This window comes from Asterias rubens, chromosome 11 (genome assembly GCF_902459465.1).
Source record: "Asterias rubens chromosome 11, eAstRub1.3, whole genome shotgun sequence".
In the NCBI taxonomy this organism is placed as follows: domain Eukaryota; kingdom Metazoa; phylum Echinodermata; class Asteroidea; order Forcipulatida; family Asteriidae; genus Asterias; species Asterias rubens.
In genome coordinates, this window is record NC_047072.1 from 5,730,460 (window position 1) to 5,754,894 (window position 24,435).

Consider the following 24,435-nt stretch of genomic DNA (forward strand, 5'->3'; position numbering starts at 1 on the left):
TATACTCTTATGTTTGAAAGAAAAAAAATTATATTTCCAGGTGACTTTAAATATTTATAAGCATTTTTCATTTAATGGTCCTTTCATCATTGCGAATAATGAAGCCTAATTAATTTTTAGCACCGAGCCGACGAATTATGACGTATGATGTCTCATCCATTGTATACAAAATAATGCCATTAATATTGTTTGATAGGTACATAATAATTATATTCATGATTATATAATAAGATTTGAACAATCGAGGTAACAATAATAATTATAATATACAAGGTTTGCGGTAACACCATGTGAGCCAGCCAACTGCAGGTCTCCTTTCAAGATAACCAATGTGAAACCCTGATAAATAGACCTTTATTATGGTGCAGCCATCTTGATTTTTTCCCCGTTGACATCACAATGTAACCGAACCGAGGCAGGAAGAACAAAAAGTCTGGTTCCATTTGCAATTATAAGCATACATTATTGTTATTAGATACAAGTAACATGACCAAGATGGAGACGGCCTGATAAAAGTCATAATAAGCCCACTTCTCTCACATTTCTCGAAACGGTGAGACCAATAAAGAACTGACTCCGCGGCAATGAAGTTTACTATCCTCTATAAGCTTAAGTAGTAGTCCCACCGATTTGTCTTCCTCTGCCCAGTTAGTAGTTAAACAGCAGGACAGTTCTTTTAGAACTGAGAAGCCTCTCGAAATCCTAAATGTGCTCAGCTATGGTATAATATAGTAAGAAGAAAAAGAACAAAACAACAAATTTTGGCAAGTAGACATACACATGGTGTTACCACAAAACCAAATGATTATGAGTCGTAGTTTTAACTTATCAATATTGTGATTGTCTTGCTATTCTCAACATCACAATAACGCTTCGGTAAGATCTCATTATATAAATAAACAATCCTATGATAAGATGAAGTGTCACAATGAAAAGGTGTACATTTTGTTTTTATTCTATTGAAACTTTTTAATGTTTTTTTTTTTAGTGGTGATCAGAATTTACGTTAAATCGTCTTATGTAAAGGAATTAACCGTGCTCGATACATTTCTGTGTAGCTTACTACAATACAGTCAGAATAAGAGCAAATCAAACTTGAGCATATCTCTCTTATGCAAAGAAGATTAGCCCTTATTTTGAATTTATTGTATATATTATATATAAAAAAAACTTTGGTGAATAAAACGTTTACACTCACATTTTAGTCGAGAAAATAGAAATTAGCTGGACTTCCGTTTTCCAACAAAAATGACCTAAAAAGGTTTCAATACAAACATAATGACACAAGGTTTCGACCCTACAGCGGATTCTTTATCGAGACCGAATCTCGACAGAATTCTCACGATTTTGAGAAATAATGAGAAGACAAGAACGTGTTGGTCAAGTACTTTTTGCTCACTGGGGCGTGAGATCGACTTTGAAGACTTCCCCCCCCCCCTTCTAGTAGCCTTGTCTCAAGGCTCTTCACGCTAGCACCCCGCTTTGAAACCGCAAAGTAGCATGATTCACCCGTTGGACGACTGCACGGTACTGCATGCAGTAATTGATACAGTATACCGTGGGGTCGAAGCAGGGTTTTTCAACCTCGTGCAACGAAGCTGTTCCTCTTTTCAAACGTCGTACGCCACAGTCCGAGGCCGAGTTCGGGGCGGTGTGTTCTTGGATGCTCGAGAACAAGACGGATCGCTGTTCTTGTTTCATCCGCTCAAACGACGATGTGATAAAAGCGCCACGAAAAGAGGTTCGGTACTGGTCATGTGACATAACGTGGTTCGTCAGTTAAATAGGATGTTTTTTAACAGTTGGAAACCCGACAGTAGAAAAGAGACCACACTTTCATTATTTTCTTTGGGATGACTATTAACTTTCAACTGATCAATAACAATCTATTTGAGAGTCATTTTGCATTACTTATTCTCTTGATGTTGTGCTGCCAATTTGTAAAGTGTTGTTCTCGAAACCCCCGATGAATGAAAGGTGGTGTGTGATCTTGTTCTGAGTGAATCATTCTTGGGTCATGCTCTCATCGTTCGGGCGTGAGAACAGCCCACTCGGGCCAAGAACACACCGCCCGAACTCGGCCCGATGGATAAAGATCCTTTTCGGTTTCGTCTTACGAGGTTGAACCATTATTCGACCCCACGGTCCTTTGGTGATGACTCTACTGTTTATTTTTTTGGGTAGGCCTACTTTCATCTGGACCCACCGTGCGGAACCACCGTGCCCCCCCCCCCCCACCCCACACACCACCACCACCAAAACAAATCATACGCCACTGCACATGGGGTAACAATTTTTTACATCTAAACCGGTTTCCATGGAAATCTGTCCCCGGAGATTTTGTTCCCCCTGATGGGAAAAATCGTGGGTTGAAGGAGGATGATTTAAAAGAGGGCGCTATCAGAAGAAGTTATAGGCTACGTACCAAACTTTGGAATTACAAACTTTGGGTTAGAAGCCTCCATAAGCTTTCGATAGAATACAGCCTTTGTGTGCAACAATTTACTTCCAATTATGGTTATACATGTATTGTAAGCAGATATCAGTTTTTATCTAAAAAAAAAAAAAATGAATATGAGAAGCGTTACTTGTCATTAATGTTTCTCAAATTTAATTTTAGTGATTATTCTTCATGTGCGTGGACATTCGCTTTGCGTTGGTGGAGATCCTGTCCCCCAACTGTGTACTTCTATAATATCGCCCCTTTTAAAAGCCTCCTCCTCCATCCAGCCCATTAAAAACTCCTGAAAGGAATTTTTTTCGCCAGAGAAGTAAATCACTCCTACCAGCCACACAACCAAGGATCGAGAAGTGGGTGGTTGGTGCGTCAACAAGGGAGATTCAAATGCATCGGGCTGAGAGGACGGCGCTATCAGAAGAAGTTTGTGCACATTTTGCCATTGGGGGTGGGGGTGGGGACTGAATTTGGGGGTGGGGGTGAGGACATTATTGCATATGCAATAATGTCCGCCGGACGGTTTTGCATATATGCAATCGTATCCGCCCGGACGTTGGTGCATAATGCAATTGTGTCCGCCCGACACATTTGCATAATATGCGCAGTTGTGTCCGCCCCCGTGCAAAACCGCCCTTGCAGTAAATTAATGCCCTTGATCGACGGAACACGTTCGCCATTTTTTTACAAGCTAAAGTAAGTGTCATGAACGACATGGGAATGGGTATTCGCTGCAATCATCGTGAATATCCATGCTGCATACACGTAGATTCAGTGCATGCACGCTCGCTTACGCGTGCACATGTACAGAGTCAGTACATGTCCACCGGACGGTTTTTGCAACGCCCCGGACACGATTGCATATGCAAAAGTGCCCGGAGCGGACAGTTTTGCATGGCGGACACAACTGCGTCTGACACTGGGGCGGATTGCAATAAAACGGTCTTAGTCAGCGGTCTAAGACCAGTCAGTTATAGCCGGCTATCTGCCTTAGACGGTCTTAGCTTGTCAGTCATATAAGACTGTTGCAATAAGCCGGTCTTAGATAAGTCGGCGAAAAGTAATGCAATACGAACAAATGTCCCATAATACTTAGCACATCTGCAGCACTGGCGTTACGGCATTGTTCTTATTGCTTAGGTTAAAATCATAGGATATCCAATCATTTTCACTCTTGGGAACATCAATACAATGTATCATCATCATAATGCCTCTCATGGGTGTAATATATCTCTAAATATTCGGTCTCGTCGTAGAGCTCGTCACATCAAATCGTCTACAACTAACAAATGCAGTGCCATCTTTAAAAAACAAACTAAGACCGATTATAGCCAGCTCAGAGCAGGCTTAAGATTTAAGACCGGCTATAATTATAGACCGCGCTATTGCAATCGGTCTACATTAGAGTCACCTGAAAGTGGTATTTTTTTCAAAATAAAGCTTTTGCCACTAATATATGTGTTCGAGTGGAATGTGAATAAACAGTCAACTAAGGTTTTACAAAATCAGTTCTAATGTTATTTACAAATTTAAGAGTAGACCCCGACCCGAGAGGGCGCTGTTCGTGACGTCAATCGAGGCAGACTTTGCCTGTAATGCGTAGAGTAAACACAATTGCAAAGTACATGTACGGACCAAGTCGTGAGTTTGTACGTTTAAAAAAAAATTTTGTTTTGTTTTTTTCCGGCAATGCCGACCAGGTGTATTGCTGCTGAATGCAGAAAAACACTTTTTGAAATGTACCAACTCACGACTTGGACGTACATGTACTTTGCACGTGTGTTTACTATACGCATTACAGGCAAAGTCTGCCTCGATTGACGTCACAAAAGGGGTAGGCGGAGTCAGCCCCCAAAACAACTTTATATATTTTTTTAACATATAAATCGTGACAAACAATTACTAAACAAATTGTATTATTGTTCGTAAGCATATACTCTTATGTTTGAAAGAAAAAACATTATATTTCCATGTGACTTTAAAGACTGTCTAAGCGCGTTTCAAGTTAGGCGGCTATTTATAGCGCATAGACCAGTTTAAGACCGCTTGGTGCAATCCGCCCTGAACACGGCCTTATTGTGAGCGCCCTCATGTGGTCAAAAATAACATTGGTCAAATCCACTACATGCGCGTGCGCACACAAGGGGCATGTGTAGCAAAAAGGAAGACAAGCCAAAGATCTTCTGCTTTCTGCCTGCGTCGTCTAACTACAAAGCTTTCTTCTGCCAGGAGCCAGGTTTCTACCAGCGAAGCCTCTTTAAGCAAGTAAGTAGCAAGGAAAATGTAGGAGGTTAATATTGTGAGATTTCTTCATCATATTTGCTGTTCTAAGCTATCTCTGGTGTTTGGTCTAAAGTCTAAAAAGTTGTCGACCAGCGTAAAAATATTTATTTTGAGTATGCCTAGTCCTCCAATGAGATGAGTAGTGTGAGTCATTTTCTGCAATGATGTGGAAATGGCGTGTTGTCGAACCATTTCGTAAACATCGGACTGGTTGTGATGGACCATGGAGGTAAAATTAGACCTCCATGGATGGACTTGTGTATATCGAGAGAAGGTGAATACATTCAGGATTGGTCTTGGAGTTGGAAGAAAACATTTTTACATTTTAATAATATTTTATGTGTTGTTGTTGCCTAGCGTCTGTACAACAAAAGGATTTTAAATTTCGTGTATTTTTATACTTCCTTGACTTGACGAATAAACCATTCATTCATAAATACCTCAGACAGTTTCGCTATTCCTATTGGTGGAGAGCGCGTCACCCGGGTGTGTATAAACCTTTGTTTATGACCAGTAAATAGTGTTGAAACATGGGCATGACACGCGAGGTTGCACCTGTGCTTATAAGACAGTTTCTTCATTCCTTTTGGATGAGAGCAATGGCTGGAACAGTTGTGCCACATCACGCGACGCGCACAGTATTCCCTTATAAGGAGTTGTTTACCCGAGGGCCTTACCATTTCATAGCTGGAGGGGTGTTGTGTTGAAAGAAATCATTCAACAATTATAATTTTTGACCAAAAAGTGTTGATGTTTTTTGACCGAAAAGGTATTTTATGAATGGGAATCAAAGTGTGTTGAATGGGTTTTCAACTAGCCTGGTTCTTGATAGTTTACCTCCACTTCGTCTCGGTAAAATTATTAAGAACCAGGCCTCGATGGGTTTTAACCAAGTGTTAAACCTCTTCACCACACATTGATTCCCTTAATTAAATTCAATTCAATTCCTGTATCCGGCTACCACTTACTAAGAAAATTATATATAAAAGTCAAATAAAGAGTCAGATAGGGCCTAGTATTTATTGGTTTGCAAAAGTTTTAATAAAATATATTTTAAAAATAATAAATTTGAGTGGAAATTGCATTGAACATTTCTACAGGCTCCAACCAGTCCATGATTCTATTCAATGATTAAAGACACTGGACACTATTGTTAATAGACCGATCCATTAAGCTCCGCCCCATTGCGTATTGACCAATCACAACGCAACGAAGGTCTGACACTAAGGCCCGACATGCATGCGCGTATCTTGGCGCGTGCGGCAGAGTGGTGCAGAAAGGCATTGGAGAGCACGTATTCTTGCACACACGTGCGTCGTGGGCGGAGCCTACTGGATCGGTCCATCGTCAAAGACATTCTCACTTAGTGTATCTCAACATATGCATAAAATAACAAACCTTTGAAAATTTGAGCTCAATTGGTCGTCGAAGTTGCGCGATAACAACAAAAGAAAAAACACCCTTGTCACACGCACTTGTGTGCTTTTAGATGGTTGATTTCGAAAAGCAATTGGGAAAGTACTGAGTATGCAGTGCTGACACTTACTGTGTATAACTTATGGGTAAAACCAAAATGAACAGTACAGAAACCTCGTTACACAATAACTTGTTTGAACATTAATAGTAGCTTTCACTAGTTATGCTGAGTGTCATCAGGGCACATACTTTTGCCAACTTTGTACCCTGGACACTTTGTATGTTTTGTTTCATGCTCCTTCGCTGCGCTCATATGCATGAAAAACAGTTTCACTTTATTGTAGGACACACAATGATACACACTTTGAAAACATTATTTAGTTTCAGAAGTTATTAAAACATGGGAGTGGGCCGTTGTTAAACTGCATACTACTTCTACTATCCTTGCTGCAGTTTGGCTGTCAGTGAACACTTTCAAGTAAGAGTGGGAAATAATAGGTAGAAATGAGCTAAAAGCAAAATCAATAGTATTCAGTTCTCTCCAAGTTCTAAACCTGAGGTCTCGAAATCAAATTCGTGGAAAATTACTTCTTTCTAAAAAAACTATGGCACTTCATAGGGAGCCATTTCTCGCAGTGTTTTATACCATCAACCTCTCCCTATTACTCGTCACCAAAAAAGGTTTTATGCTAATAATTATTTTGAGTAATTACCGATAGTGTCCACTGCCTTTAAATGTAGGGCCTACAAATTATAAATTTATGTATTACAGTTGTTAGTGAAAAATGTTCACCACAATCCTCCCACACTCTCACATGCTATTGTATGCCCCACTCTTTTGCTGGTACACAGAATACAATGTCCACTGCCATACCAATGTAGTTCACCAGTACACTTCGTAGTCTTGTCTAAACACTGTTTAACCAGTTATAGCTCCATGGTGCTAACCATGGGGGGTTTAACCAAACCTGAACACTGTGTGTTTGTTCTGCTTTGTGTGTTCCCTACTATAAAAGACTTGTTCTTCAAATACAAAAAACAAACAAACTTGCTCACTAGTGAGTAACCAAGGCCTATTTATTTATAATAGTTTCCACTGGATCCACAATTGCCAGATCATGATCCTGCAAACATGGCAAAAGGATAAGTCGCAGCTCCGAATTCTTAGGTAGCGTTCCCACTTGAGTATGATCGTGCATTGATCCACCTTTTGTGAACAGAAGTGGACCAAAAGTTCAATGACCAATAGTGTCCACTGCCTTTAAAGAAGCTGTTATAATCCACCTCTAAAGTAACTTAAAACTACGGGGCAACAAAAGTGACAGGAACGCCTAATATGGCATCCTCCACAAGGTTCCAATACAAACTAACATTTCCTCGATTAGCCTTTTTGAGATGTAGTGGACACTATATGAGTGCACTGTAGGATTTGGGTGTATTGACCCATCTCACCTGACGTCATCATCAGAAAAATCTTGAATGTGCCATACTGGTGGGCAAGTTCACTGTGCGTTTTCATATAACTCTATGCATAGAGTATGCTGTGCGTTATGCAGTGAAGTGCGCATTTTAGGCGACGCGGCGTTAATACACGTAAACCTAACTTGCCAACCAACATGGTGAGCGTGGCACCAGTCGCCGCGTGTGAGGCTCGTGCAAGGGGTCAATAGAGACAAATTTACCCCAACCAGATAGTGTTTTAAAATGTGTCCACCATGTATCTCAAAATGGCTTACACGCACGTCACGCGGCGACTGTGCCACGCTCACCATTATTTGGTTGGCAATTGATTTATGTGTAAATGCTGCTTCGCCTAAATGCACACTTCACTAAATAACGCACAGTGACATTGCGCAACAGTATGGCGCATACAAGAATATTCTTATGATGACGTCGGGTGAAATGGGTCAATATATAGAAGTGCACATAACCATGAGGAAATGGACCCTTCCCATGAAATATGCGAATTACATTCACGCATGCGTACAGACCCTGTTGGTTGGCAAACGCCATAGAGTTGTGCACTAAGCAGACGCGCAGTCGCGTCTGCGTCACCAACCATTAGCCGTGTACAAAACAGCCCGATGTTCCCTCATTTTGCCAACCAAAACGTTAGTGCGCACTCGCTACATGTACGTGCAATTTACATATTTCATGGGAAGGGTCTGTTGCTGTAGTCCTTCAAGAATGAAGTTGAAGGTCCTGAAGTTGAATACAAGCTAACTCTCCAGCTGTTAGTGTTTGTCTTTAGTTGATAATCAATAACCGTGCAGCTGCATTGTTTGTCTAGATTAGAATACAGCTGTATGTGTTTACCTTGTTTACTGTCTGGAATGTTTCAGTTCCACCCATACATGTAGAGTTATATATAGTGACTGGAGCGCTAACTTGCTCTGCGACTATAGAAGCCTCCGTGGTCGCAGACATGTCTAATGTGGTGCGTGACTATGAAACGATTTTTAATTTAAAGACTAACGTATACGTGCAAACCATATAATAATATTATATTAAATATGGTGCAAACACGCCTTTTAAACATGACGCATATAACACTTGAAGTTTTTACCCTCATCAACAGATTGTGCCCGACATTTGCTGCATATTAGATTGGTTAACACATAGAAAAGAAAAAACTATCACGCAAATACATGTAGCTGAACAATTGCTGTACAAACTTTCAAGCTTTGTATTGGTTTGTACGCACCCACACACCCACATCAAAACCTTTGTGTGTGTATAACGGGGAGTTAGGGCTCTAAGAGCTCTACAGTGTATGGTTTTAATGCATCCACATGTATAGGCCTAATTGCAGGCAGGCAGAGTTTTTCAAAGCCAGTGGGGAATATTGAACAGTCAGACAGTAAGAGGGTTGACTGTGTACTACTGGTTTCATGCACCACATGATATTATTGCAAATAACGTACGCTGGCAAACAAATAAGTCTTGAAAAGTCTCTTGAAAATCTTAAGAGAATCAGCTTGGATTTTACTCTGGGATGTTTGGATATATTTTATTTTACATCATGTACATGTAGCTTAAACGCAAGTTTGATTTTTAATAAAGCTATAATAATAATAAAAAAATTAAAGGCTCCTTAACCTTGAAATTTATTAGTGGAAAAAAAGTAGTCTTAAAATAAGGGAACGGTAGCTTTTCACTTTTTCGTTCTTGTCCCTTCATTCAAGGTCAAAATGAGTGCAGGATCCAGGCGGATTGTGTTTGCCCTGACAATAGGCGTGTGCATTGGACTCCTCCCATCGTTACTTCATCATATGAACGAAGAGGAGCAAGTGCAGAGGCAGCTTTGCATCAACAAACAGGCTCTGTACAGCCGAGAAAATATACAAGCAGCTTCCCAAGTCCAGTCGCTCAGCTCGGCCAAGTGAGTAAACAAAAAACAGGCCTGTTTTCTTTAACTATGAAAGGGCAAGGGCACCAAGGCATTTTCTCCACGACAAAAGGCACCCTTTGTGGAAATTGTAAATATCTACAGAGCATTTCAAGGGCACCAAGGCGATAACCAGGGGGCATCAAGGCAATTGCCTTTGTTGCCTTTGTGAAGTATCAGGCCTGGTTAGGCCGTTTCCGAATTCACGGCTACAGCTATGGCTACTTCATCATGCGTTGAGGTATAGGACGTCCTTAGCAACACCCTTGGCAACAGCCGTAGCCAGAGTTGTAGCCGCCATTTGGACGCGGCCTTACAATACCCGGGTTTTACTGTTATTTTCTCCCGACTCCCATGACCGATTGAGCCTAAGTTTTCACAGGTTTGTTATTTTATATAGACAGCCCTGATACTTCGGCTTTTAAGGGGCATGGCAGTTTTGCCTTGACTTTTTGTAAAAATTTAGGGCACCAAGGCAATTTTCAAAAATTTGGAAGGGCATCACGGCAATCATAAAAAGTTGCCTATAAAAAATAGTTCTTCCAATTTTTCCATTTTCTAACTGTTACCCAATGAAAAAAGAAAGCATTCATCTAACTAATTCAACAAAATAGAGAACAACTACTTACAATACACAATAAATAATTTTTGTTCAATACGTAATCCTACTATTGGTCATGCACGTTGTGTAGTTTTTCGTATAGACGCTAAAATTCCCACGTAGCTGCTCCATTTTGACACGATGTTGACAGAATAAATGCATGCGGTGCGCGACGACTATGCTGTACATGATGGTACATCACATGTACCAAGCATGGGGAAAACCACTATCCCAGCATGCACAGACACGTCGAGTCTTTTTCTCAAGGCGAGGGCGTTTAATCTCACGCTATCGCTCTCTTCCGAAAAGCCCTCTAGCGTTCGATGTTTCGAGTATTTTTTTGTCGCACGCAAAGAACAACGACTAACGGGCCTGAAATCTGCTGTTGTGCCTTACGTGCGTGAAATTGGGGTCTATTTCGTTGCGTGAAATTTACACAGACATCGGGACTTTTTGGCTTATTTTCGAACTTTGACAACGTTGAATATAATTTGTTTTCGGGAGGAAGGGCACGGCGGCAATGATGAGAAAAGGGCACGGCAATCATTGCTGTGAAAAATGGGGTTTTTGAAGGGCATTGCGGCAATCGGTAGGGGCAACGACGGCAATTGCCGTCGTTGTCGTCGTGAAGTATCAGGGCTGTATAGAAGTTGTGATAAACAAAGTGTGGGCCTTGGACATTACTGTTTACCGATAGTGGCCAATGGACACTATTGGTAATTACTCAAAATAATTATCATCATAAAACCTTACTTGATTACAAGTAATGGGGAAAGGTTGATGGTATAAAACATTGTGAGAAACAGCTCCCTCTGAAGTGACGTAGTTTTCAAAAAAGAAGTAATTTTCCACGAATTTGATTTCGAGACCTCAAGTTTAGAATTTGAGGTCTCGAAATCAAGCACACAACTTAGTAACACAAGGGTTTTTTCTTCTTTCATTATTATCTCACAAATTCGATGACTGATTGAGCTCAAATTTTCACAGGTTTGTTATTTTATGCAGATGTTGAGATACACTAACTGTGAAGACTAGTCTTTGACAATTACCAATAGTGTCCACTGTCTTTAAGCAGCTCTATGAAATTGGGCCCAGGGGTTAGTGACGAGAGGGTTCAATGCCGCAGTGCGCTGCCCTTGAAAGCACAAAAGGATGGGTGTGGATAGAGGCCATTTTTATGTAATTACCCCAGATGCCCATTGTAAAACAATTAGCCATTTGCAAGTTAGATAATGTCTGGTACAATGACTTGCTTAGTTACATTGTACCTCTTACATTTGAATTCTTCAGACTCTAAAGACAGTTGCTATGTCAGAATGGCTTGGGGCAAGCTTTTGTACAGCAACCTCCAGATGAGCAAACACTGGTACCACTCAATTTAAGTTTCAATTCAATTGTTTATTGTCACACATATACAGTGAAATTCACTTCGGCTTGCGAGCCTAAAAATATTAACAATTACAAAAATTACAAAAAATACAGAAAACCCTAAAACCACTTAGGCATACAATAACGAACAAATAAACAGTATGCGCACAATATGCATAGAGACAATAACATTGTGCCATACACATCCATTCAGAATCTTGTATGGGTTTTCACCGTCTGTTATGTAACTGAGCTCCCAATGAGCTCCCAATGTTCATAAGATCTGCTAAGTCGTTAGATGTTTTTAAAACTTTGCTAAAGACCCATCTTTTTATCTGTAATTAAAACCTGTTTCACTGACTGTGTATAGTTTCTGTGTAATTTTCAGCATTTACATGTAGGTATGTAATTTTAACTTTTTAGTGTAAAGAGTAATTTTTCAGATCCTTTAGTTGTTTGTAGTATTTTTAATGGTTTCATTTAATATACGTGTAGGTAACAGCTGGTCTGGCCTAATTTTTATAATTATTTGTTTTGGGATTTAATTGGGGTAATTAGGCCTGTAAGTTTTGTTTTCTTGTAATGCTTTTCAGTTTGCTGTTAAGCGCTTTGAGGAATGTAAATTCATATTGCGCTATATAAATACTGTTTATTATTATTACTATTATTATTAACTAAGCAAAAGCTCGCCCCAATCATGTGACATAGCAACTGTCTCGATAGTTTGAGGAATTCATATTTAAGTGGTAACTTAATTTAATGTTCACTGTATATTATTTTACATGTGAAATGCACTTGTTGTTTTCAAGGACTAATTTTGTTGTGTCTGTTTCTTTTTTTTTTTTCTTTTTTTCATTCTTTTTGGTTTTACTGCCCCTTGAACACCTAGCAGGGTGGATATGTGCGCATTACAAGTCTTAATATTAATAATAATAATAACTTGTGATCAAGCACGTCAATCAGGGATGAGATTTGTCAGACTTTTATCTGAATTCAGACTTTTTAAGTCAGCCTGGTGAAGAAAATCAGCTGTTACTTTGTCCATAATATAATAAAATCCTGCTCTTTGATCTACTTCTCTAGTGCTGAGAACACTGTTCCTAAAAGCTCAGTGGAATCTATAACTCCAGGGGTTACCATTCAGGTGGAAAAGCCATAATTTCAACATTACATCAGCAGAATTTGGATCCTACATAAAAAAGTGTAGTTTCAGACCTTTTTTTTGAGCAATGACTCTCATCCCTGGTCATTGTACCATGGAAAATTTTCAAATTTACTATACATATGTACATGTTGGCCTTACTCATACATATTCATGACCGAGAGTCGAGTTCTCATTGGTTCATTTATCACCACGTGCCAGGTGTTAATTTTGCTAGTTACCAAGCGCGCACATGAGTATTCACGCAAGTGGTAAATGCGCAAATATCGGCTAGTCACCCTCAAACCATGTTATATTTGTATACTTACACGCAAATGGCTTATTTACATGTTTCTATAGGAAAATTCTTTAGAATTAGGAGACTTAATTGTGTTCCATGTGATTGGAAATGAGGTTCCAAGAGGATTTGATCACATGTGTTAGAAACTTTTAAAGTACGAAGAATACATAATTTTGTACAACATTATAATTGTGTACTTGACATTTAACAGCAGGTGTGTTTGATGACTTTAATCATCTATAGGTTAAAAACAAAAATAGTCATTAAAAATACATAGTGGCCCTGAAACATGCATTGTGTGCAACAGTTAAAATCAACAATGCAAACCACTGATGCATGAAATTAACAATAAAGAATTATGGGATCCAAACATACGTAGCCAACCATGCATGCAAGAACATACAGCTGTTGCCACTGCCAAGGTGGCTCTAATGTTTAAAGGCACTAGACACTATTGGTAGTCACAGCTACATGTACAAACATACCTGTTAAAGGCAGTGGACACTACCGCTAAAGGTGTCCAATTTCTTTAAATCCTTTTTGGTATTACACGCAAACTTCCTCTTACTACATGTATGTTAAGTGGTGCGTGACTAACCCAAACATAAACGTCACTTTGATGTGCAAGTAAAATGATCAATTACATGTACTCTGACACAAGCAGACACTTTTCATGATTGTTGCAGAGATACCAACATACACGATTTGGGCGTAGCAAATACGATTTCGAGCCGTGACTACGACGCTACGATAATACTCAATAAAACACGCTAAACAAGCCGCCCAATATAATTTTATTAAATCGTACAATACATGCAAACAACGAATGAACTATTAAGTGGAAATACAAATTAAGAAAAATATCAAAACAATTGTAACAGAAAAGAAAACACACTTTTTATTTTAGAACGCAGTGTTGAATAATAGCGGCGAATTCACTCGAACAATGTACGTGTCTCGACGTAATGATTGTTGCGTGCCCTCCCCCGCTGGCTTGCCGGCTGAGTGTGCATTTTTTACGCTAGTGATTGCTGCTAGATCGTACCCATTGATCTCTATTACACGATGGGGAATAGTGCACACGTGCGTGGGGAATGAGGTTGTGTGCGAGCTAAACGTGTCACAGTAACCTCATTCCTCATGTACATGTATCCACTATTATTGTGCCCACGCTGTCTGTACATGTACTTCATCGAAGCTTGGCAAAAAAAGTACGAAATAATGGCGACAAAAAAAGGAGACCTTTTGAACAAAAATACCTTCAACTGAGTGGCCTGTGAGGTCTTAGCTAGGCAGTTTCCATGTTTTCCTACCAGTAATTGTAGCGCCGATGTCCAGACAATGCCCAAAATACGGACACGTATTTTTTGCCCAAAATCCGGACACGTTTTTTTTTTTGTTTTTTTTTTTTCTCTCTCTCCCAATAGCTTGTTGTTGCATTTCTGATCATTAAAACAAAAACATTTAAGTAAGGCCACCCTTTTTTATGTTACATTTAAGTAAGGCCACCCTTTTTTATGTTACATTTAAGTAAGGCCACCCTTTTTTATGTTACATTTATTTTTGAAACATAGTCAGAAGATGAGGGAAATCAGTTTTTTTGTCAAGTTTCTTTTCACTGGCCATTATAAACATTTGTAGCTGTTCTGTTGATGCATACAGGTAATTGTTATTTCACAACAATGCCTGAAAATGAGCTAATTAGCATTGTAGAGAGTAATAGAAAGATCGGTTTCGGGAGCCCAAGCTGCGCTCGCCCTTAACATTTGGGAGATGCTACTCTTTTTTAAAATTCAATGTTGGCATCTCTGTTGTTGGGTTAAAATCAAAGGAGATGGGTATTAGACCTCATTTTGTTTGGTTATGTGTTTATAATCTCTCCTCGCTATTTTTTCCCCCAGAATGCTTTGCATTTTTATGACCGCTGGGTGAAAAACGAAGACGGTCACTATTTATTTAACTTACAAAAATTGAACCTTTTTTCAGTGGTTACATAAATAATCTCGCTGTGCAATTTTTTTTTCCCAGAATGCCTTGCATTTTTATGACTGCTGGGTGAAAAACACAGAAGGTCGCTATACAGAAATCAAACCTTGATCTCAGTAGTATACTCACTGCACCGAGTCTTTTCAAATTTTAGTGATTGCTGGGTAAAAAAAAAAAAGAATTCTCTTAAAAACCATGTATAGGTCTTGTGTTAATTTTGAGCCCTGCTTACAGTAGTTTCAAACCTTTTTGTCCAATGACTCACACCCTGAATATGAAAACACACATTATGAAAAGGCGCGCCGTCGATTTATTTTATTCACGATACATGTATATCGCCGACAATATATCGCGATATTCGATATAATCGCGATTCATGAAATTTGACATCCTCAGTCTTAAAACTCCAAATGAAAGTTGTAGAAGAGACAGTCCTAGCATAAGAGAGGTGTTCTAATGACCTATTCTTCTGGTTTTACTCCAAACCTATGGGGTGCAAGATGTCTCAGTGCAAGATATCGCGATTATCGCAATATATCGCGATATATCGATATTTCGATTAAAACCAAATCCATCCGATATCGAAAACGTGTCCAAATTAATATCGCGATATTCGATAATATCGTGATATCGCCCAAGCTTACCGTCGATTTCACCAAACTTTTCCTAACTAAGGATTAATCTTCTAAGGACTTAGGACGAGTTCAGTTTCGTATCTGAAGACATACATGTACATAGGACGCATTGAACCCATCCTACAATGTAAGTTAGGACGGGTTACTCATCCTAACATGAGATAGGATTAATCAAGCGTTTTGTGAAAACGGCTGCTGGGCGACTAGTAAAATTAACTCCTCGACTAGTTGCACCTCAAATAATTTTTTATTCTCAAGATGCATTGTGGCAATGTGTTCTGCAATTATAGTAAAATTCAAGCTGAAAGGATTGAAGGATTTTGTCACTGATATCTGATTGTGTATTGTAAGTAAGTTTTGGTGTCATGAATAGTCGTGAGCAACACAATTTGTGTGCCGGGTAGTCGCGACTAGTTTTGAGACTATTTTTGTAGAAGTCGTGGCAGCATGATTAACCAAGTTGTTGAAAAACAGTAGTCCCGACTGGACTATTGATTTAATGGTTGCTACTTTGACGCTAGTTGACTAATCCACTAGGCCTGATACTTCATAGAGGTACAGGCCTGTATGCTTCGTTTTTGAAAAGGCAAGGGCACCAAGGCATTTTCTCTTTGGCAAAGGGCACCCTATGAGGAAATTGTAAATTTCTACTGGAGCATTTCAAGGGCACCAAGGCAATGACAAAGGGCAACGGAGGCAATTGCCTCCGTGAAGTATCAGGCCTGGAGGTACATGTAGTGAAGGTGATTGCCTCCATGCCCCCTGGTCATTGCCTTGGTGCCCTTGAAGTGCTGCAGTAGAAATATACAGTTTCCTCATGGTGCCCTTGCATGAAAAAACAAAGCATACGGGCCTGTAGGCCTAATTATGAACTGCTGTTTTGTTTCCATCCCTTGATTGTTTCTTTTTTTCTCTCGTCTAATCAGAGAAGTGGCTGTTGCATCCGGACCAAGGAAGATCCTTCTTGACTGTGGTGCCAACGTAGCGTCGACTGTACAGCTCTTCCAAGAGACCTACCCCAACGGACACGATTATACCATCCATTCGTTTGAGATCGACGACAGGCTCGCACCATATTTCAAACCATACAAGAACCACAATCTGCACTGCCCCGTTGGTGTTGCAGCAACAGATGGTGAGACTTTTGTTTGACCCGGTTGCAAAAAAGTATTTATCAAAACCGATGTTTACTTTTTGATTGAGTTTATCAGCATTCATATTTATTCAGTGATTCACATGCAGGAAACTGAAAATGTATTATTGGTAATTTTTTTCTGGTAAGGCCTTAATAATTTTTATTTTATTTGTTTCCTGTAACCTGACAGGATGTGCAACAAACTTTCAACAATTTTTGCAAAATATTTTTTTTCTTTCTAACCTCTGTTCAAAACCCCCGAATTAAAGACCCTGGACACTATTGGTATTTGTCAAAGACTAGTCTTCACTGTTAGTGTATCTCAACATATGCATAAAATAACAAACCTGTAAAAATTTGAGCTCACTCGGTTGTCGGTTTTTGAGATATTAATGGGGAAAAAAAACCGTACTTGTCGCACCATCGTCACACGAAGTTGTGTGCTTTCAGATGCTTGGTTTCGAGACCTCAAATTATATATCTGACCTCTCGAAAGCAAATTCGTGGAATTCAGAGGGAGCTGTTTCCCACAGTGTTTTATACCATCAACCTCTCCCCACTACTCGTAATCAAGAAAGGCTTTATGATCATAATTATTTTGAGTAATTACCAGTAGTGTCCACTGCCTTTAAAGGATGGATGAAAAGATGTAAATAAACAATTCAAAATTAAACAAAAAAATATAAAAATAAACACACAATGGTGCAAGGCAAAAAGACAAATTAAAACAGGAAAATGCAATTGGAACTCAGAACCAGAATAGACCAGACTGGGGTAGTTATATTAGTATAATTAGTATATCAGATAATTATATTAGTAAGGTGACATTGCCAAGTGGTTAAGAGCATACAATTCAAGTTCTGGTGCTAAGTCACCTGAGTGTGGGTTCGAATCCCGGTCGTGACACTTGTGTCCTTGAGCAAGATACTTTACTATAATTGCTTCTCTACACCCAGTGGTATAAATGGGTACCTGCGAGGGTACAGGTTGATATTGTGTATGAAAAAGCAGTCGGAGCGCCTCGGCAGCTCAGGGCTGTATACTCCGTGGGGAGCTGAGGAAGGTTAAAGGGTGGTTATTGGCCCATTGACCTGCAGCTGATTTCTCCAAACTCTTCGTCCGTTTCGTAACCATAGACGTTAGGACGCATTGAACCCATCTTAAGTTAGGATGCGTTACTCATCATAACTCGAGATGGGATTAATCCTAGCGTTTCGTGAAATCAGCTGCAGGGCACTAATAATGTTAAGTGCATTGAGACAGTTATTGTAAAATGCGCTATATAATTTTTTTATTTTATTATAATTATTAATATTATTATTATACTGTTGCAGGTAACATGACGGCGTACTCAGAGGCAGCGTGGGGTCCCAACAAGGGACTGAACAACGGTAAAGACATGCAGTGGGGAGGAGGCTCTCTCTTCGTCAACAAACAGGAAAAAGATGACGACAAAACAGGTAAGGGCCGCGTCCAAATCAGCGGTTACAGCTACGGCTAGATTTCCATTTATTTCCACCATGGATAATCACTATAGAAAAAACAAAACAATTGATACAATAAAACTAATAAGTGGAGGCATTACACAGGAAACTAAGCTTATAAACGGAATCCCTTCACACAAACAAAAAATATATTTAAACAAACAATAATGAACAAGGAAGACAAAATACAAAACAGAACAAAACAGTGAAACAGAAACAAACAAACAAACAAACAAACAGAGTGGACATAAACTTAGTAGACATCAGACCGACACATGAAACATACTAGTAAAACAATGAAATAGTTGATACAAGTGGTAAAGACCTTATCACAAATACTCTGCACACGCACAATAGACGTGGAATGAGGTGCATGCTGGTCTAGCTAGCTATCAAATTTGGTCACTAGCTAGACCAGCATGCACCTCATTCGACAGTTTGGGCTTGCGCAATGGTATTTGCAAAAAGGTCTATTATTGCAAGCAAAATAAAGCACAATGAAAGTGATTTCTGCGTCATCATGCGTCGAAGTATTGGATTTCATTAGCAACAGCCTTAGCAACGGTAGTAGCCGTAGCCTGTAGCCGTCAATACGGATATCGCCAAGGTTTCAGTTTTTGTAGTAATAACAATAAAACTTGGTTCTGTATTAGTTGGACTGGTTCCCTGTCTTTATCCGTAATGATAAAAAGACGGCCTTACCTGGTAAATAATTTCTCTTATCAATTCCTACCTCACAGTAAAATCACAGGGCACCACGGTAATTACTGTGTGTGCCGTTGGATGCAACAGAAACGTGAAGATAACATAATCCTGACATAAGAATTTAGTATAAACTAATAAAAAAATAAAAAAAATTAAGAAAAAACATTTATCAGACGCTTAATACAGCGAGTAAACTCAAGACGGGAGTCAACAAAATGATGTTCAAGTTTTGAGTCTGAGTCTCACAAATATCTTCAATTCTGCCGAGTATCACCAGAAGAGATCAATCTTCTCTCAATCTTTTAGTGTTTTGTTCAAATGAAACAGTTTAGACGATAAAACCGTGTTTTAATCTTGATTCTAGTCTGATCTCATTTTGCTCTGGTCTTGTTAATAAAATCCTGCTCAAGAAGAGATTGTGAGCTGAGCTACAAGTCCTATGGTCTTGTGGGTTTCCCCCCTCCCCCCAAATTTGAGCCCTGTATTAACAGGTGATGAGTTGATGCTGTTTCGTCTTATACAATGTCTTTGAACAGGTGGAGTTGTGTAATGCACATAAAGGATCCTAAGCGAAGGGGTTCGCCCCGGTGTTCCTGGCTGTGGCTGCTGAATGCGCCGTAGCACCTTGTAAACCCTTATAAGGTGCTACATAATTGGGTCTCAGAATTCATCACTGCAATAACCTCTCTTTCTGTAAAAATGCATACACCTTGGTGGTAGATACATGCGCCATATGATATATTATTATATTATTTATTTCTATCATTATTATAACACAATGTCTTTGAACAGGTGGAGTTCGTAAGCTGTCTTACCGGAAGCTCATCCCAACAGTTGACCTCGCTAGGTGGATAAAGGACTCCTTCACGAAAGAAGATTACGTCATCCTCAAACTGGATGTTGAGGGCGCCGAGTATGGAATTCTGCGCAACATGTTGGATCATGGGGCATTTGACTTTATTGACAAGTAAGGAAGGTTATGAGTTTTGTGTCTGGATGTTTTGCATTCTTCTGTGAGGACGGTTTTAATTTTTTCAATTGTTTGGTAATATTCATCCAATCTGATATTAGAATTGTCAAACAGCATACATGACCTGCCAAGTAATCTGATTTAGTTGCCATTTTGGGGCACGGGACTCAAGCTCCGGTGTTTCTGATCAGCAGAGTGTGGGTTCAAGACTTTTTTCTTCTTCTAGTACTAATTGAATTTTTTGGAAGAGTAGTATTGTAAGTTGCTTAGTCCTTTTTATTTCTATTTTAGACCCGTTGGTATGTTTGTCAAGGGCCATGAGCACAGGATGTGTGTGCTATAGAAATAAAGTTTGGTCGTATTTGTTATTGTTTCTAGATATTACGGTGAATACCACGATTCACAGCCGACCGGTTGGTCCCAGGCAGACAAAAACAAGATTCGAGCAGACATCAAGACAGCAGGGTTCACCATGATTGATTGGGTCGGAGAGCGCAGAACGTACACCGACTTCGAAGAGATCCACACAGCCAAGGTAATGTTTCAACTTCGAGTGTCATGCGGTCAGTTATATAGTGCTCATATCTGCCACACAGTGACGCTCAGTATTTTTTTCCGGCTAGGTATGTGAGGCTACGTTTCGAAGTATGAGACCTAATCCTTTTACATAGCACCATGTAACGGTTTACAAAAAGTACACAGACCCTTTAAAGGGCCTATGTACTTTTTGTAGGACAACAAGCATAATGTCCACAGATTTACATTAAACTTAGACAGTTTAAAGATAATGATGGTAGAAAGCTTCCCTAAAAATATAACTTGCTGAGGTGCTGTAGTTTTGGAGAAATGAGTCGAATAATGTCATGAAAATAATTTTTGTCTCAGTGATCATGAAACAGAAATTAATTTAGCATGTAAAAACGTATTTTCATGACATTGTTTTACTCATTTTTTGCAAAAACTGCAGCACCTCAGCAACTTATATTTTAAGGTACGCTTTCTACTATCATTATCTTCCAGCAGGGTGGATATGTGCGCATTACAAGTGTTATTATTATTGTTATTATTATTATTATTATTATTATTATTATTATTATTATTATTATTATTATTATTATTATTATTATTATTATTACTGTGTACGTTTGATGCAAATCTGTGGACGTTGTGTTTTGTGTTACAAAAAGTACCCAAATCCTTTAAAGCCATTGGACCCTTTCGGTAAACAGTATTGTCCAAGGCCCACACTTCGTGTATCACAACTTCTATAACAAACCTGTGAAAATTTGGGCTTAATCGGTCATCGGAGTCGGGAGAAAATAACGGGAAAACCCACCCTTGTATCCGCGTGTTTCGCCGTGTCATGACATGTGTTTAAAATAAATCCGTAATTCTCGTTAACGAGAATTGATATTGTTTTACTGTTTTCTCAAAAAGTAAAGCATTTCATGGAATAATATTTCAAGAGAAGTATTTCACCACTACCTTCTGTAAACCCTGTAAGTTGTTTGTAAATCTGTGATTTTTTTTTTTTTTTTTCTGTACCGAAAGGGTCCAATGGCTTTAAAAGGAAATCAAACTGTGTGATAAGGCTTAACCAATGTATGTTTTTGTTTTTAGTTACACTCCTAGCTTTTCGTACGACTTCTTCACTTATTGTTATTTATTATTATAATGATGTTACCCCCCCCCCCCCAGGGCTTATGGGGTTTGTTATAGTTTTGTAATAAAGTAAAACACAATACAATGCAATATATTCCTGTTGATAACATGCAGGTACCAGCTGACACACCAGGTGCCGCAGGTGTGACCTACACAACATGCGAGAGCAACAGGATCGCCCTCGTGGTCGCCATCGGCATGAACCTGAAGCGCGCCCACAAAGTGGTGTCCACCCTCGCCGGGTACCGCCTCGCCCTCCCCGTCACGCTGTTCGTCTACGGCGACTTTGTCCAGCAGAACCCCGAGGTGGTCAAGAACTGGGGCACGAAATTCCAGATCGGGATCAGGGAGGATGGCCATAATCCCGTGGGTCATTTAGAGATGATGCCCTGGGAGTGGGTCCGGATGGGGCTGGTCAGCGCTATCCTAAGGCTAGGGGAGATCGGGATCTCGACGGGGTACTATATGCCATCTGTACAAGGCACCATCGATGCTAAGTTCAACACGGCGGCAAAAGCACGTGGGTTACGAGTCATTAAGCCAGCCGTTGAATTCCCAGCAAAGTCGGGTAAGTTTTCTTTGATAGTAAGGATCATACATCCATAATAACAGTGTACTCTACAAAATTAATGACCATAACAAATTACTGGGTGAGAAGCACTGCAGCTGTTGATAGTATGAACTGTTTTGAGAAATGATTCCCATAAGTACAAATATCACCAAATGCCACCGCTCAAATGGTGATCAGGTTTCGCGGTTGTGATTGGTCAATGAGACAGTCAGACACATTAAAATGTGACTGTGTGTCACTGTTTGTCTCTGGATTATGGATGTTAATTTCGCACTGAAATGGTATGGAGTGGGATTGCAAAAAAGTTGTTTCATGATTGGTTTCATTAAACAACTGGTGAACTTTGTGTTCATTTTCTTGAGTACGTGTTCATTAAACTTGGGTTTTGTTAGCGAGAGCAAAACGCTCTCCTTAATTCATTTTCTTGAATTAAGGAGAGCGATTTACAGCTCTCCTCGGATTTATTAAAATGAAGGCCTGTTGTTCAATTGATATATTTCTGCTGTTGCTTGTGAATTATAAAGTCATGACGTGGCTTACTGAAACATCTGTTTCTATAATGACTATTAACAAAGCCATTAGAGGCAGTGGATACTATTGGTAATTACTCAAAATAATTATTAGCATAAAAACTGACCTGGTAATGGGCAATAGAGAGCTGTTGATAGTATAAAACATTGTGAGAAACGGCTCCCTCTGAAGTATACGTAGTTTTCAAAATTAGTTAAAATCTTTAGGCCTACATTTTAGGCCTACATAAACCAACAATAGGAATAGCTACATGTATCAAATTTATTGTCCGTCTGTATCAGTTTTCAAAAACAAAATAGCCATTCGAGGATGAATGCCATGAGATGGTCATTCAATGACCAATCTGAAAATCAATAACTTAGTATTCATCGTCAGTAATGGGGCGAACAGCTGTTTGGGATGTTTTTGTATTGTAATTTAGGCCAACATGTACATGCACAACAACTTACAATTAACTAGTTAGTATAATTGAATAGCTCTCAAATGTATTGTCTGTATCAGTTTCCATGAACAAAAAAGCCATTCGAGGAGCGTTGCCGTCAGAAAGGCACTGGACACTGTTGGTAATTACTCAAAATAATTATTAGCATAACAAAATTACTTGGTATCGAGCAATGGAGAGCTGTTGATAGTATAAAACTTTGTGAGAAACGGCTCCCTCTGAAGTAACGTAGCTTTTGAGAAAGAAGTAATTTCTCAGGATGCTTGAATTTGAGAATTCAATTTTCAAATATTTTAGTGAGAAATTACTTCTTTCTCAAAAGCTTCGTTACTTCAGAGAGAGCCGTTGCTCACAATGTTTTATACTATCAACAGCTCTCCATTGCTTGTTACCAAGTAAAATTTATGCTAAAAATTATTTTGAGTAATATTACCAATAGTGTCCAGTGCCTTTAACGATCAATCTCAAAAGTAAGTCTTTAAATAAAGAATTTAATTGAGTTGACTTATTCAAACGGCAGCGCACTGTGTTTGAGGAGATTCTAACCTCCCCCCCAGCATTCCAAGCCTTGAGCAGAATTACTATTATTATAACGTCAATTTTGTATCCTTTGACTCTCCCAAGTGCAGCTAGATTGACACGAGAGAACTACAAGTTTCGAGACGTCAAACTGAATGTCTAGTTTTTATTGTTATTACTTAATTTTTTTTCACCTTTTAACTCTTTTAGGTGCAGCTAGACTGACAGTGGATAACTACTACAAGTTCCGAGACGTGGAACGAGTTCCCAAGGCCCTGAGGTTGATCCACGATGAGTTGGTCCGTAACAACGGAGGCATCCTGAGCATAGACTCGGACCTCCCAGATACCTACATGAACTCTGTCTTTCTCATGGACTACCTGATTGAAAACTCCGGCTTCAAGTTGGTATACCTTAATGAATGCATCGGCGGGACTTAGTCCATTTTGTCTAAAGTTGTGTAGTTGTTTGTTTTAAAACCAGTTTATACTTACTGCGAATGCGCTACTAATAATAATAATACTGGGTTCTTATATAGCGCAATACAGATCCAAGACCCTAATAGAGTTGCTTAAAGGCATTGGACACCTTTGGTAATTTTTATGTCACAAACCAGTATTCTCAACATATGCATAAAATAACAAACCTGTGAAAATTTGAACTCAATTGTTCAGCGACTTTGCGAGAGAATACTGGAAGAAAAACACCCATGTCGCACAAGTTGTTGGCTTTCAGATGCTTGAATTCGAGATCTTAGCTGAGGTCTCGAATTACAAATCCGGCAAAACCTCTCGACCCCTCCATGCTCACACTGAGGGATCATCCACCGAGTAAGCTCATCG

General features: G+C 39.3%; 1 protein-coding gene across 1 annotated transcript; it reads left to right on the top strand.

The window, feature by feature from the left end:
• The first annotated feature begins 4,616 nt into the window (after window positions 1-4,616).
• On the top strand, window positions 4,617-24,173 carry LOC117296813. Its single transcript, XM_033779878.1, has 8 exons — window positions 4,617-4,720; window positions 9,340-9,536; window positions 16,501-16,709; window positions 18,044-18,169; window positions 19,691-19,865; window positions 20,247-20,403; window positions 21,645-22,098; window positions 23,804-24,173. The coding sequence occupies exons 2-8, from the start codon at window positions 9,346-9,348 to the stop codon at window positions 24,031-24,033; spliced, it is 1,542 nt and encodes a 513-aa protein (XP_033635769.1). The 5' UTR covers window positions 4,617-4,720; window positions 9,340-9,345; the 3' UTR covers window positions 24,034-24,173.
• The last annotated feature ends 262 nt before the right edge of the window (window positions 24,174-24,435 follow it).